Genomic DNA, 17,102 nt, shown 5'->3' on the forward strand with positions numbered 1-17,102 from the left:
GATAAGAAGTAGTGTAAGAGATTTCTGGCAGCGCTGCTGAGATGCAACTAAAAGTCCCCTCTGTCATGTCATGCTGGTGGGATTATTCTTCATGGGCATCTCTAAGCAGAGCTTATGAGTATGTTAGCTCAGGGACCCTGGTACCATGCAGTACTGCACACCTGAAGTCTGTTCCATGTATCTACTTCCTAAAATATACCCAAATCACACGCATTACCATCTACAAGCAGTGTACTGGTTTTAGCAAAAAAGTAGTGACTAATGTGATATCCTTTTATCCTTTGACGTGATTCTTTGGTGGCTAGGATTGAAATGCTTAGAAAGATAATAGTTGCCTTTGCTGGAGTGGTACCTGACCTACAAAGAGGCACAGAGATGGTTCTTACATTTCTATCTTCTCCTAGCATTATGTCCTTCTCAAATAGTTTGATTAATTTAGTGTATTTCAATGGAGCCCAGAATTTCTCTGAATCCCAGAATACAGTGTTAAACTGGGAACTGGCGCTTATTTGTGTGATGCAGGCATTTAGAGGACAGTTATTTACTTGCATCATTGTCCCATTACCTTTGCAGAAATGGTTTACTATCCTGTTAGTCCCATACCAAAACCTCACACAGGGCACGAGCCTACACCTAACCAAAATCTCAGAAATGGGAGGGAGAGGGAAGCTCTGGACATGGTTCATGTATGAAACATCCTACAATTCTGCTGCTCCATAGCAGGGATCCGAGGTAATACAAACTTATAGAAAGTGCCAGAAGGACCGTAGCGGACTTAGCATCTCTCTTCCTCCTGGATGAGCCTGCTGCCAGCACAGTCCCACTTCCAGCTGCTTGGGAATCCTGGCATCCCAGGAGTTGCACTTGATCTCCTTGTGCATCACATGCAGCTCAAGCACCTCAGTTATGCCACCTTGAATTAGCAGCACCTGCTGTCTGCGTAACCTTGGCACTCACCCTCTTTCCTTCCTGAGCTTCCTTGCCTAAATATTATTTCTATTTGCAATAACATTGCATTACATCAGCACACTGAGATGCCCTCCCTTGTCACTTCTGAGCAGTTGTTGTGTGCTTCAAGACATGTTAGTGACCTTGGCCAACTTTCAGCTATGGAGGCAGTTGGCCTGTGGTTTTTTTTTTCTTATGATGGGACTGATAAAGCTCCACAACTAAGACTCTTTCTATACAACACATGGATTAAATGTAGGGTAAAAAGTTTGCTTTTTGAAAATAAAGTTTTTCTGAGGGTCATTCTCATTAGCAAAAGTTGTGAAATTTCAGGCAAATTCCTGACACAAGGCTGAATGGCCAGCCTGGAAAAGGAAAGTCCTGGCTACCAGAGTGTCCTCTCACACAGTTTTAAGTTCTTATCCAGCACAAGGTGATGCCCATGGTGTTTTTTAAAATGGGAGAGATGGATCTGTCCATTACCAATGGTAATATCCCTTTGCTGTAACAAATGAATGTTGCTAAGGAAACTAAAAATGGCCATGGTTTTGCCTATCAGAAATCCTTGTGTGGTGCCCATTGCAACCACAGCATTTAACTATCACATGCTATTTGTCACTAAGGTCAGAAAGCACTATGAAGCATGAGCAGGGAACCTCCTGTGGCCTGGATGTCTAAATTTCTGCTGACATTTCCAAAGTTGTTCTAATCCCTTGTTTAAACTCATGAGAGTCCAAGAGATCAAAATCTGCTCCTGCTTTTGCTTTCTTGAGTCTTTTCAGCACGTTGGTCCCATCTGCACTGTAGCACCTTCTCCCTTCATCTCCCTTTCATCAGATTGACACTTTTAATCAGTAATTCTAGTGGTATCATAGTAACAAGAAAATATCCTTCCTCCATTCAAAAAGATGTGGAAACTGTTGGTAATACCCTGCTGGAGTTGTTACTCCTGACCAGGGGTGTTGTCTGAGCTCAACCAAGGCAATGTGATTGACCTAGGTCACTAGTGACTCATGGTCAACATATTCTGTATCATAAAAATCACTGGGGCACATTTTAAGTGATTTTGAATGTTTTTTTTAATAGAGAAGTGAGAGGGGGAAGCAAAAGGCAGAGCAGAAGAGGTTGGTGAGAAAAACAAGGGAGGAAAGACTCCACGCAGCAGCTTATTGCTAGAAGAAATCTTGTTTGTCAGCTCCTTATTGCACCTCTAAGAATTAAATGGGCTTTTTAAACAATTGCTTTATTTTTGTTTTGCTCCTTTTCAGTTTGCGTGCGATTCTTCCCATGCTGTTCAGTGGACATCACAAAATTTCCAGGCAAAATTTGGTGGAGGCTGCGGAAAACCTGCTACAGAATCGTCGAACACAACTGGTTTGAAACTTTCATCATATTCATGATCCTGCTGAGCAGTGGAGCCCTGGTAAATGTAACAGGATTTCCTAGCTGGTTGAAGGTGGACATGGGTCTCAGAGGTGTTTTCCAGTTAGCTGTCTCTAAGATCTTATGAGCCCTTACTGATCATGTCTCAAAGCCAAGCATATCTGGGGCCAAAACAGGTCTTCAGCTTTCCTGATTTCACCTGCTTTTACCATGGTGGGGATCTTTCTCCTGTTATAACATAAAATTATGGCATGCATATGTTTGGAAAAGCAAATCCTTAAGCATGTCTGTGTGAGGAAGTATCACAGAGTTACTACTTCAGCATCCCATCACTGCTCCATGGTAGTTCCCATCTGGAGGCTTGTATTTTGCTCCAGGGATGGCTTTTTTTCCTTTTCTTTCTCTCTCTCTCTTTTTTTTTTTTTTTTTTTTTTTTTTTAGCACATTTTGTAATTACCAAAGCAAGATCATAAAAGAAGCAGGGGACACTGAATCAGTGTTACCCGTGGAGCTAGTGGGCTCCATGTTTTGAATACACCTTAGCTTAAACCCCTGTACCTTCCCTGCACAGATGGCTCCAGATTGCATCCGAATGTGTATGTATGGGAGGCTGGGTGGCCATTGCGCAGGACCCTGATAAGGGATCCTCTCCTCCTGAGATCCCACCATGTGCTGGCATTATCCTCTCTGTATTATCAGCCCTGGGCTCTTTGCAGTGATGGCAACATACATTCCTGTTGCTCATTTACATGTCAGGAATGTCACTCAAATTGATAGGATTTCTGCCAGATTTTTCCCTAAGCATAGAGCAAACGGTGTATCTCAAGAGTTCTCCAAGCTTTGGTCTGGTGGTCACTGATCTCCTTAGTGATGGAGTAAGAAATGAACCTACTAAATTCACAGGCAGTGCCATGTTTGGACAAGTTATCTGTGCATTTCTGCAGGTCAGGATTAACTTCAGCTATATGGATAAATCTGCCTTAAATAGTAAAGAGGAGCATCATATTAGAAAGGTGCCTGCTTCACCTCATCAGGGGCAATCACGGGCAGAAGGCGTTAGCAGGATGACTGGTAAGGTAGCAGATTGACTAAAAAGAGCTGGAAAGAGAACAGGAAACAAACAGGGTAGAGTAAACTATATCACAGCACCACACAAAAGCCCAACACCCCACTGGGCTGTATAAATAAGCATGTTTTTCCACTCCAGTTGGCATCAAGGAGGCCTCAGCTGGAGCACTGGCTTCAGCTCTGGGCATTGCACTTTGGAAAAGACATGGGCTAATTGAAGAAGCTCCAGAGGAGAGCAACACAAATTATCAGTGGCCTAAAAAATTTAAAAAAAATAATAAAAAAAGGGGGAAACACAGAAGTAGTGGGTTTATGTAGTTTAAAGAAAGTCTCTGCAGGGAGACAAGAAGGTGGAAGTGCATAAATGTTGATGCAAAAAGCAAAGGAATGGACTGTTCTCTAGGTCCATCAGGGATGGGCAGAAATTTCACCCAGGGGATTTTATTTTATTATGAAAAATAAGAGGCTGAAAAACTTGGGTAAATAGTAGGCTTCTGAAAATTGTCATAGCTTTGCTGAAATCAATGGAGTCTGACAGGTTTTGCACCAGCTTGAGAATCAGCATGTTACTTTTTAACACATTTTAAAGGGGGCATGTCGCTTGCTATAATACACTTTAGATGAATACACTTCCTTACATATGTAATTAAAAGTGCCTTGGATACTGAACGCTGCGATATAAATCTCATTTAATTTTCATTGCATGCATTCATTTACTTTCTGTGATTTTCAATTTAGCCAGCGCAATTCTGTATAAGGGCAAATTATGCTGCATTTTCTCATATATCAGCACTGTGCTTCAGTATTTGGACTGGAGACATTGGAGGCAGCACGGCTCTGTTCTTCTGTTATTCTGGGGTGAGCTCTTCCAAAAACTGAGCTCATCTGGCTACATCCCTGGGGCATACTAAATTCTTAAGGGAATTTAAGAACATATATTTGTGTTTGGTAGTTTAACTATCAGAATGTAGCTGTAGCTTACTGCAAAAGATCCAAACCCCCTTCTTATGCATTTAAACCATAAGCACCCCAAATGGAAGCCTGTGTTTTAAATAGTACTTGTGGATAACACTGCAGGTATCCTGATTAACTCCTTTTTTAACACATGAAGCAAAGCAGAATAAATAACCCTTAAGGATGTTTTGTATCACAAAGATTTCATCTATTGTCAATGTGAAGAAATGCAAAACACCAGAGTTGTGTCGTTTGGCTAATATCCCTAGCTTGTGCAGAATGTACAGCACACCTGAGGCATTCAGGTAGTGTATTTTTCATGCCTTATTAAGCTGTTTTTTCCTCACAAGTGCTTGTAGTAGACAAAACACAATGTACTTTTTGACAAGTTAGTAGAAAACAGGGAGAGCAAAGGAGGGAGAGGAGGAAATCACTCTAAATAGTTTGTTGTTATTTTTGCAGTAATTGCAAAGTACAGCAAGTCATCTGACAAAGTGAGTGAGCCCCTACAAGAAGTGATAAACTCCAGTCTCTACGTGTATTGTTCTCTGTGGCTTTCTCCAACAGCTCTTTCACACCCTTGAAATATCATTTTTGAAGGCAAGATAGGAGACTGAGTTGCAGCGAAAACGTCACCCCAAAGTGTGGGGACAAATGGACAAGCTTTGGCACAGGGTGCCAAACCTTTCTTGTCACTTTAATTACTGTTCCCTGGCAGGCAAAAGAGCAGTGTGACCGCTTGAGTGACAAGTAACACACTTCTTGTATCTCCAGGCACTGGGTGTTTGCTAACTTTTTGAAGCTCCTCAGAAAGTAGCTACAGATCTTGAAAAATGTAAATGCAGATAATTAAGATGATTAGCACAGACCCTCTCAAACAGCGTTGTTTCTTGCTGCCAAGTGCTCTGGGTCATACGATGGGACGAGAGTAATATATCAAAGCTTGGGTTATCCAGGTTACAGGACACGGGAGCAGCTGGTGTAAGGAGCTGGGGAAGCAGACCATAAACACTGCTCGACTTAGAAGCCCCAAAATGGGCTGTATATGCACCGCCCTGACACTAGGATCCTGTATTTTATTTCACATATATTATAAAGTGAACGGTAAATTATAAGACAACTTTGTTTTATATTAGTAGACATATTGGTTTATATCTTAAATAATTTAAAGGGGTTATTAAGTTGCTTGCATTTGATACAGATACTGAAAGTCCTTTGATGATGGCCTGCCTAAGATTAGTTAGAGATAGATGAGATGGGTAGATAGATACCTTGACCTTTAAAACATAATTGTTCTGTTAAGTGAATAATAATGAGCATTTGTTGAGGCAGATAGCTGAGGCTACCTGAAATGTGATGGCTGAACAGAAGCCAGGGAACACTGGTACTCTGTTACACAGGCAGGTTAATAACCCAATTTGTCATCATTAGCAATAAGCCAGTTTTGACTAAATGTAAGGGTCGGATTCTGCCTCTGAAAGACTGGATTCCCATGCCCTGGGACATCTGAGATGCCCTGATAGCAGCTGCACAGCCAACGGGAGCTGGGGTAGGGTGCCCTTGGGCAGTTTGGGGTGGCACCTTGCTCACAGATGCACATTCCCAAAGTTAGGGTGCTCAAGCTTTTCTTACACTCAGAAGATGTCTAGTCAGCACAGCCAGAAGAGGTTGGAGAGAGATAGCTAAGCATATGTCCATTACAGGGGAAAGCTGAACAGATCTCTGGTAGGTTAGGGTCAGTCCTCTGTGTGCCTGTGCACTCCTTCTGATGGTAATATTAAAATACATCAGAATCATAGACCCTACATGGTATCCCATCAAATAATGCTACAGACTTGCAGTGGAACACTGATACTTTCCAACACAGCTTAGGAGAAGTTTTAATCAATTTTTTGTACTTCCAGGCTTTCGAAGATATTTACCTTGAAGATCGAAAAAACATAAAAACCATGCTGGAATATGCTGACAAAATATTCACTTACATCTTTGTCCTGGAAATGCTCCTGAAATGGGTGGCTTATGGCTTCAAGAAGTATTTCACCAATGCCTGGTGCTGGTTGGACTTCCTTATTGTCGATGTAAGTATCATTTTGGAACTACGATGCTTCTTGTCTTGGATTTTACAGTGCATAAGAATGGGCTGTTAAGTCTGGCAGCTTTGCATTTGCAAAACGACAGCTGTCACTCTGATTCTGAGTAACAACCTTAGGCAAAGCTCGAAGGAGGTCTTGATATGTAACTGTGCACCCCCAGGAATCAGCGTGCAGAGAAGACCGCTTTGTGTCATCGCATAGAGGTGTCACCCTGCTAATTTGAGTCACATTCCCTTCTCGTCCCTAGGAACTCGCTCTTCCTTGTAGCATTTAACATCTCATTCCACACTCCCAGCTAGCACCAGGTCCAGTTACCTCCAACATGCTCCACATGACCTCGACACACAAGTCTTTCAGCAGATTAGAGAAGCTGTCCTTGGCGCAGTTTCCCAGCGAGGCTGCCAGCGGCCTGTAACAGTATGTTCAGTGCCATCTCCCAAGTATTTACCAGTGAAGGAGTCCAGAAGAAGGTGTGAATAGTCCTCTTGTCAAAGTGATTTCACTATTTCAAAACCTTACAAAATACTCCAAATACTTGAAATATCCCAACGCTTGGTTCTGCTGGGAGGATAATCCTTAAAAGCAAGTAATAGTCAAAACAAAAGGGAGCTCATGCCCCAGGAGTGTTGCTAGTACCAGGCATGCCCCTTCCAAGGTTTCACATTGTCTGGATGTGGGATCTGTCAAATTCAGGAGAAGCCAGCAATGCCAAATCCTCCAGATGAGGTTGAACATTTCATCATGGCATATCAATAAGGAGGCAATTATCTCCCCGAGGCCGTTTCTTATTAGCTTGAGATATAAATGTGGAAGACTGGCAGAGCTTTGCCAAGACTGTGTAACTTATTAAACTTTTGCTAAATTATTTTTCCCCATTTTACATCTGAAACTTGACTCTGGGGAGAACTGCACTTTTTATGGCCCCAGTCCAGGAGAGCACTTCAACAGGACGATTTACTTGTTTGAAGTTATGGACATGTCTAAGTGCGCTGCTGGATCAGAGCCTTTGGAAGCTTCTCCAGAGCTTTAATAAACTGATTTATGAGAAGGAAGTTCTTTACATATATTGTAGGTCATAAATTCCTCTTTGCATACATGCTTGGAAACCTCTTAAAGGGAAGGCATTCATTTTTCACAGATTAGCTTCAATAGAAGAGGAAGGCCTGGTTTAATTATCTAACCACAAAATTGGAAACCACCAGTTCCTAAGTTGCAGCCCAACCCTGAAAACTGTGCTTTCTGTGGTTTGGGTCAAGACATAGCTTTTCTTTCCTGGTTTCTCCATCTGCGAAAATGGGACTAATAGGACTCATCTAAAGTATTATATGGGCTTCCAGGAATTTGTTGTTGAAGTTAGGTTTTAATGAGCTTCCAAAGACTAGAAGGGCTGGATGAGGGCTGAATATTGTCACAACTATAAGTAGAAGTCTTCCTGACAGGAGCAACACTTTGCACGATGAATTCACTGAAACAATCTGGAGCTCTGCTGCATCATTAACAGTTTGAAACAATCTCCACACTTGCTAGAAACACATACTTTGTAGCATGACATCTAATTAATACCAAAGACAGTAAAACAAAACCTGGTTTTTTCTTTCTAAATTCTTTCCTCCATGAGAAATACCCTCTTGGAACAGGAGCTACACAAGAATGCAAAGTTAGTATGTAACCCCAAAATTCAGCTACAGGTTTGCCTTTTCTTGGTGGGGTTTGTAAGTATAATGACAGATTGTAGAGGCAGCCACAGGTGGGCTGAGGAAAGGGGCTTCACCTCCTTGGCCCCACGTCCAGAGCACGTACGGTATAAAACAGTGCTATAGGGGAAAGGTGACCACTGCCCGCTCTTATCCCCAGAAAACCCACCCCAGAGCCTTCTCACTGACCCAGAGGTTTTTATTTTCTTAACCCACATTTAAATGTCATTCTTGTAGGCTCCAGATCTAGCCACAAAGTTGCTCCACCTTTGAGTTGCTTCAGTAATTGATTGACTCTAGGAAATCGCTTGCTCTTTAGTGTTCTCAATGATTAAAGCTTTCTCCCATGCCCCATTTTTTTCTTCAAAGTCATTGCCCAATGTGGATTATGAGAACCTGGTACTATATTTTTAGCGGGTTTAACAGATGCTCGTCTCCTACCCTATTGCTCACCCACCCTGCCACTCTGAATTGGCAGAGGAACTTGCTATCATTTTTCCAGCAAACTTTTTACTTCAATTTACATTTTCTTTTTGGTCCTTTGAGAACCAAATCACTGCAACTGAGCTGCAGAAGGGAGTGAATGGGCGAATTAGCTGCTCCAAAAGAAGCAGATGAACCACTTGTCTGATTTTCTCAAATTTGTTTGTTGAAAATTATTCACTTAAAAATTCCTGATCTGCAGATTATTCATTAGCAGTTTGGTATCAGTATTCAAAATTCAAGCTGTGACGGTTGATTTTTCATTGGACATGTGAAACCATCTATCATCTGTGTTTTCTAATTGTACAAATGCAACTCAGATTCCTTTTTCTGTTGTGAATAATTCATAAAACCAGCTCAAAATTTGCAAGTATTCACTATTTCTAAATGAGAAGTGAACCCGGGGTGGTATAAGAATATTGCTGCTGAATCAGATTTTTTATTATTATTATTTTATTTATTTATTTACCCTGCCTTGTGAAAGACCTTTGACATTGATTTGGGCCAGTGGAACAGCAAAGGATGCATCTGACAATTATGGATTACTAAATAAAATTCTGTCTTGCAAAGCCTGAACATCAAAACACACAGTAATCTACAAACCAAGAGCTATTTTTGCTGGATGTAGAATCCCTGAAGGATGATCTCTGATAATGGGCTTCTCTGCATCTCAAAGAAGTGTGCTAGTGTAGCAAAACCATGAGAAAGGGCTTTTAAATACACTGCAATACAATTAAGTCCTATCAGCAACACTGCAACAGATTTCTTTGGGAGAAAGGGAGGAAGGAGTAACCAAACCACAAAATACAGGCTCATTTCAACTCAGGGCACCTGGGAAAGATGCCTTAGAATCTGTCTGCTGAAATTTGGATAGATTCAAAATCAACATTGATGTTCATCTATACATGTTACCTCCTTGGAAATAATAAGCGTACTGCTAAAAGTAACCTCCTTGTACGCTGCAAATATAGCCTCTCTGTGCTTATGAACTGGAGCAGCGGGCACACAGTCCACAACTCTTTTCAAATGAGGGAAAAGCAGAGACCGTAGTATATCTAAGTGTAGACAGACATCAGTATCACCATCAGGAATGGTGTTTATGCAAAATCCTCTTTGCTAGGATGCACAGGCAAATATTTCCACAAAGAATAGATATCTTCCAAGCATTCATGCAATCAAAAGCTCTTCGTACAAAGCAGATTAAACAAGGGCTCTGAACTTGGCCGGAGATGGAGGCGCATAGCATTCAGAACGAATGTTTCTGAAAACTGCTCTCAACCAGGCATGTCCTGCGACAGGCAGAGCCAGTTGGGGTTCAAAACAAGAGGCAGATAAACTCCACCAGTTGTACAGGCTGGTGTCGTGTTTGATGTTCCTTTCAATTGTTTCCTCTGACCTATAAATATTATCTTCAGCTTATCTAGTTTGAGCTTCAGCCAATTAATACTGAGCTCTGCCCCAGTCTCTGCTGACAGCGGATGGATTATCCCATTGCAGTGGTCAGTTCGGGAAAGGCATCAGTCTGGAGCTTAGCATCATTCAAAGATTGGAGGTGTTGCAGTCAACAGCTTCTTCGCTCATGGATCGTGCGCTGAAGCCAGAGGGGAGAGACCAGTACCCTGCAGAAGCTTGGGAAAGGGATGTGAAGTCCCTAACTCATCAGTAAGAATGGTTAGGAAAAAAAAACCAGTCACAACCAAGTTTCATTGCCTGTGGCATACACAGAAAAATCCTCTTAAACGGGCACTGATGTCATCTCTCTACAAAAGTCCGTTATCAAAAATCCATCATTTCCATTGCAGCTTTTGGGTTCAATTTAATTGATCAAAAGTTGGTCCCCATCCAGGCTTAAAGACCCCAATTGTCATTTACTGATTTTGGAGATGAGGGGACATGAGGGTTTCTCCACCAATTCTTTCTAAGATTATCCCATCTTTCAAGATTTGATACTTAGGGAAAGTTGTTTTCTTAGGAAATTGTTATTTTAGAGATGCTGGCAGCCTCCTTCCCCTTCGGCTGTCTCCAGCAGTGGGTCCTGATGCTGTGTCCTGAAGCAGGGAGGGGAAAATCATCTCTAGTTTGCAATTTTTGCCCTGATGCCCCATCAGTTTCTCTCCAGCTGAATCACCACGCAGAAGGATTGCTTCTTCCATCCCTTTTCCTGTACCGCTGCGGAGGCAGGGGCTCACCACAGCTTTAAGCAGTGTATCTGTCTGCAAAATAGCTCAAGCAAGGATCAGCAATGGATTTGGAGGGCAGACATCTCAAATGAGTTATTCAACAAGTCCACTAGGCAGGATTTTGTAGAGGTTTTTACAGAAGCAAAATAATATGTAAGGCTCACCCGCCCCCCATCCCACCCCCCTTACCCTTTGTGGATGGTTATAACGCAACATGTTTCTTGGTGTTCGCCTGGAGCTGCTGAGTTTGTACTTAGAGATCTGTATTCCCCACTGAGCAGCTTTCCAAATTTCCTGTTTGCTGCCAAATTTCCTGTTTGCTTGTTTGAGAACTGCTCATGGATGTTCAGTCATTAAATACACCATCATTTTCACTAAATGCTTAAAAAAATGCAGATATTAAATTTTCCAAGATAGTTTCCTGGAAAGCGCTTGCTCTGAGATTTCTACTTTGGATACTTCATTGCCAGACGAGTTAAGCAGCAGCTAATAATCTTTGAGTTTGAGACGAACAATTTAAAACAGTCGTTCTATCCCTAGTTAAAAATTGAATTGAATTAAATTATGCCCTTGTGTTGGATTGTCTTTAAGTGACAATTAAAAACTTGCTGCGTGAAGTAAATATTAATGGCTTATGATTACATTAATTGTTTTTTCCATCTGTATTCCCTGTTGATTAGCAAGGTGATTTCTGTTTGCTTTACCAGTAATTACACAATCTGCTGTAATGAGCTGTTCCCAAACAGCACTGAAATCCAATTTGTATTCTTGGGAAAATGTCCTAAAAGCATGCAAATTTCGTCTAGTTTCTGTTCAGAAAAAGCACACAGGAACAGAATGACAAAAATACAGCTGAGGCAAAACAAAAATAATATAGCTTGTCACTTGGAGAACATCTTAAGAGTGAACTTTTTAGTGCTCTCTGAGAGTTATCAAAAATCCATGGGCTACAACAGAGTACTATTACTTCAGAGTTCTTTTTTGACTAGTTTTCTTCCATTTCCTCAAAGAAAATGCTTATGTGGGATTTCTGAAGATGTCTCAAGTGCACATTCTTCTGAGCCTCTGCTGATGGCGTAAACCTCCCAAATAACTAACAGGAAAGAGAATCCCTTTCCATGAAGCCAGGGAGCCTGGTTTTGAAGAAAAAGAAAAAAAAGAAAAAAAAAAAGGAAAGCAGAAAAAAGTGCTGCTTTACTACATATTGGCTAATTCAGGATACATGAAAAGAAAAATCCACATGAAGATGAGATAAGTGGTTTTAATGCATGTTAGCAGGTCAGGCAATGCTGTAAATCTCTGTTCTGCCACCCCACATTTTATCTCAACGTAACACATGCAGAAACATCCAAATGTCTTGTCTTATCTTGGTTTGCACCTCATGTTAGTTACCACATAGATGCTAAAAGGAGAGCAACTGGCCTTTGCCAAGTGGAAGCAGAAGCTGGGATTCAGGCAAGGCTCAGCAGGACAAAGCATGCTGCAGCAGGAGGGACGGGGACAGTAAACGAGGGTGAGGAGGAAAGTCCAGCAGTAAGAGTAGCTCTGTGCCTGCCTACACCTTGCAAAATGGTTGCAATACAAAGAATTACTGCAATTACTGAAGAGTTGCAATTACTGTGGAAGAATTTCAACTTTTGAAAGTAGTGTAAAAAACCCATCTCAGCTCTGATTGTGCTGAAGTAGGTTTACCAACCATTTTTTAATTCTTGAAGTTATTTAAAGAAGGAGCACATCTCTATGTCCTTTTTTAGAAGAATATGCTTAAAAAGAAAATAATTAATGAATTATGGAGCTTTTGCATGCAGCTTGCTTGGCCCTTTCCATTACTGTGACTGTAGCAGCCAAATTCCTTATACAGTGATGTTCTCCCTTGCACGGAGGATCAGAGCTGGGAGGGACATGTAGACTGCTCTTAACAGTCCAGACAGTCCCACATGCTCTGCAGGGGCAGGAGAGGCTTGTCCTAAGTTCCTCTCCTGGATGACCAGCACCTTTGGAACCCCAGCTGTTGCAGACTGTAAAACATCTTCCTACCATGACTGGGGCTCCATCCAGGATGGGCAGGTGCAGCTGAAAAGACTGGTGCCAGGAGGAGAAGGAAGGAATAAATTAATGGAGAGAAACAGCCTGTGGAGGAGTTAGCGATTCTTTATTTTTGTGCGGAGAGATCAGAGGGATTAAACTTGAAAGCTGTGTCCCAGTGGTGTAGAGACTTTGTGCTGGCCTCCTCCCTGGTTTGACTGTCTTTGGGGTGCTTTGTGCTAAGGCAAACGATGATGAGGATTCCTCCTTGTAGTATGTGCTCCTATTTGTACCGTTGTCCTTTCTGGCAGAAGTCGGGGATCCTATAATTTTTCAGTCGCTCTCCATCCTCGCATTTTCAATACAATATCAGGATCAATCAGGTTCAAGAATCCAAATAAACAGAGGTGATTTTTAAGCTGGGACTGTCATATTTCCCACATCAACTTGGTATTTTTCATATTGATTTGGAACATCTGATTAAATAAATGCTTTGGGGAATAGAGTAAACCTAGAACACCACCTTTTGAAACAGCCCAGACAGATTTTTTTCTCTCTCTGTCATCGTGTCATATGTAAGTAGGTTTGATCTTGATCCTGCCCAGAATTAAGCACGCCTTCAGCTCAGCACCTCAGCTCCCACCGGCTGGGGTAGAAGTGCAGTGTAGTCAATGAGGCTGAGCCCCCAGGGAAATGTTCTCAGTAATCACTATGTGCACCCCTGGCGTAATGACACTATCTTCAAATAATAAATAATAATCAAGCATATTCCCGTCTACTCCTGACAACAGCATTCAGCATCAAGAGGGTACCCTGGGATGAATTATGTGGTGCTTTTTGAGATTTTTTTTAAGGGGAGAGGACCTTTCCTCTTCAGCTGCCCTAAATCAAGGCTGTCTCTGCACAGCGTCTGGATGAGAAGCAGAACGTAGTTGATGGAGAAACCCTTTTGCTCTAAACCCCAGCAGAAACACCAGACTTTCAAGGCATCTGCACCCGCACAGCCACTGCTGCTGCACCAAGGAGAAAAGCTTCGGGTCTTGGCCAAGGTTTGTCTGATCAAGGACTGTCATGTGGTCCCCAAAAGTCACAGCCATCCCTCTGCCATACCTACCCAGTGCTGATAAACAGGACCCGGAGGTCTGGCCAAGGTGTCTGTTTGCAGTGAAAAGGTGAATTGAGACAAGCTGAAAATCCTTTTGGAAAGCCAGTTTGCCATCTCACTGGGTGTAAACTCATGGCAGCAGGTCGTTTGACTCACCCTCAGAAGTTAGCTGAGGTTTAGTTGATTCCCAGCCACCTGCCTTGGGAATGGACTGGAGTTGTTAGTAAAGCCTGAGCAGGTGTAAAGGAGGTGACAGATTAAAAGAACAGCGAGATGTAAAGAGGTTCTTTTGGAAACCACCAGGGAAGCAATTAGGATGCAATAATTATTTATTTTAAAGCATTTAAGCCAACAGGAGTGGCACATGCTGTTTGCAACAAGGCTGCCCTCTGAAAAGGAAATATTGCCTTGAAAGGGGTGGACATGAGGACAAGGAAACAACCCAAGAAGTCAGAATATGTGCAGTTTCACAGCCTTAGTTTGAGTACTAGATGGGGATACAAACATAAAAAGAAGGGGACACGTCCTGGAGAAAAAAACCACGAGTGGATGATGTGAAAGCATTTTTTAACCTGAGTTATAAGAAGTAGCGCCAGGCTTTCCAGCAGATAATTTTTGTTTGTAATTAATCTAGGCCCATCATGTTATAATACAGGAGAGCACTCCATACACAGTAATGAACTCCACTGCTGGTGAGGGAAGCTGTTCATTAACTCGTTTGCAGACACGCTTTCATCTCCGTGCCGTGGGCTGACTCTGGAGCAGCCCTAAGGGGTTCATAGTCTTTACCTGAGCATGAGAGTTGTGATTCAAGGAAACAGGTAGCAGGGATGGGAATTTGGTTTGGGTCACCTTAGTCTCTCTCTAGTGTCCTCATTTTAAGACTTTCCTTTAACTTTATGCCCTTCGTTCGTAACAGGCAATTTCTGGATTGGCAGGTGCAATCACACAGTTCTGCGTCTATATGGGAGAAAACGCAATGTCAAAATGAAAGGGTAAAGATACGTTTGAAAAAAATAAGGCAATAATAAACAGCTGCTCAGAAATGGTAGATGCTAAAGGGAATACCAACCTCATTACAAGCCCTTTTCTCCCAACACTATTTCGGAGTGGTAATAAGAAGTTCCATGTATTTCAATTTACTTGCAAATTCCCCTTTCCCTGTAGTTTTTCCAGTTTGCATTTGGGGTACAGACCTGATTTCATTCCTTTTTGAATCAAGGGGAGCAACTTGGGACCACAGGCCTGGCTCTTAGAGACACTGGGCTGCTGCTCAGGCAGTGAAGATTTTTTTTAGGTAATCCTACCCTTGGCAGCAGTGGACAGGAGAAACCAGACTGGCTTAAAAAAGAGGCACCCAAATTAATGCAAGCTTTCTTTCTTCTACTTTTTTTTTCTTTTTTTTCTTTTTCTTCTTTTTACCACACATTTAGAGAGGGAGAGACAGGTGTTCCTGGGCCACACAAAAAGCTATTTGAAAGCACTGGGGGTCTGCGTTAGCTAGAACTGCTTATTTAAATAAGTGGCTAGAGCTTTCAACTCAGCTGCTGTGTTCCTTTTTGGATGTCCTTTTTTTTCCCTGCTCCCTCCCCTCTAATTTGAACAAGCAGGTTAATTTGATAAATCCCTAGCTGCATAAAACATATGCTGTTGCCCAAACTGGGAAGGAGGTCTCCTCTTCTCCCCGAGACAGCAGCTTGCAGGGTATCACTCACAGCTGTGTGCTGCAGCAGGCAGACATTTAGTAGAGTGGGTTTTAGGACTTATATGACCAGCCAAGGAGGATTTTTATTGTTTCTCAGGCAGAACTCCTTGTTCCCTGGGCTCTGCTATTAATTCATCTCAGCGCTGCTCTGGGGTTAATTAACAAATGCAGCCTATGCTGAGTAGCATCTGCCTTTGAATGGTGCTGCTCAGGTCTGCTTCCAGCTTGGTCCAGTGGATGCTCGCTGGTTATCTGGAATGATGTGCTTTTAGGCTGGTGTGAAGGACTGCAAAAAAGAGAGCAGAAGCCCTTGTTCCAGCTCAAACCCACCTCCTCGCTATAGGCAACTCTGCCAGCCTCGGATGGAACACTGCTCCCAAAGACTGTGCCCTTTGGGTTACTGCCACCAGCACGATTTCATGGCTAGGGAGTCTGTGCATGCAACTAATATGCTATGAAAATGTACGCATATAGGAAGGAACCCCACTACTGTTATAAATGCAATAACTCCTTGGGAAAAAAAGTCTGTGATCTTTTGATTAAAGACCATTTCCCCTGTGTGTGCTGAAAGGAAGCCGCATCGTTGCACTTCCAACTTTATAACTGTTTTTCGGCAGCCTTAAAATTCTCTTCTGACAGCTTTACTAGGGTTTACACTGGTTTATAACACTTGTTTCTTAAGTCACTGTCAGATAATGAAGACATATATACCTATTGTATAACTATCTCTGTGTGTTCATAGTGAACAATTTGATAGTCCAAAACCGCTGCGTATCTGTTAACCGATGAATTGCTGTGAGCACCCTGGGAACCTAACTCTACAGGGGTGTCACCTGGGTACAAATACATGACTCATATTTCACATCTCAAAAACAACAATATTCCATTAAAATAGTAAAAAAAAAAAAAAAAAAAAAGCAGTTACCAAAAAAATCCCCAATTCCTGGACAACAGGGTTTTTTTGGTCAAATACAATCTAGTAGTGGCTTGTCAAAATAATTAAGAAATTCAGACGTTACTCTTATTAGAACATATTAGCAGTAACTTTGTACAGTTATCAGTGAGGGTAGCCTCTCTTCAGAGATCACTGCCTGTGTTCTAGCAGTCTGAGTTCATTGATTCTTCTGGATTTCGCCCTGGAAACACATGTGAATGTCACATGATGGGGCACTCTAGACCGGTGCTGCTAAAGCCACAGAGCCATATAGATTACACGACCTTGGCTTTCCAAATACCAGCCACAGGCCTGGTAATCCCCGTAGCTGGCATTGCCAGTGTTCGATGCAGTTGCAAGATTTAAAAGCTCTCATTTTCCCCTTGAACATAATACTGGAAATAGCAAAAATGAAAGCTGTGGGGTTCATTTGCCTCTACACAGCTCCAGGAGGCTGTCATAAATACCGTTGTAAAATCTGTATAGATAAACTTGCATACAGAAATACGTAGGAGTATAGAAATACAGGT

The 17,102-nt window shown here is 42.1% G+C and overlaps 1 protein-coding gene across 3 annotated transcripts in view; it reads left to right on the forward strand.

Moving 5' to 3' along the window:
• The window catches only part of LOC102048607 (sodium channel protein type 5 subunit alpha), a 217,677-nt gene that overhangs the window by 172,092 nt on the left and 28,483 nt on the right, over positions 1-17,102 (forward strand). For all 3 annotated transcript variants that reach the window (XM_055709512.1, XM_055709510.1, XM_055709511.1), the window contains 2 exons: positions 2,217-2,371; positions 6,258-6,431. In XM_055709512.1, the coding sequence (XP_055565487.1) occupies positions 2,217-2,371; positions 6,258-6,431 (329 nt within the window). The remainder of the gene's footprint in view (positions 1-2,216; positions 2,372-6,257; positions 6,432-17,102) is intronic.

Source organism: Falco cherrug, chromosome 4 (genome assembly GCF_023634085.1).
Source record: "Falco cherrug isolate bFalChe1 chromosome 4, bFalChe1.pri, whole genome shotgun sequence".
In the NCBI taxonomy this organism is placed as follows: domain Eukaryota; kingdom Metazoa; phylum Chordata; class Aves; order Falconiformes; family Falconidae; genus Falco; species Falco cherrug.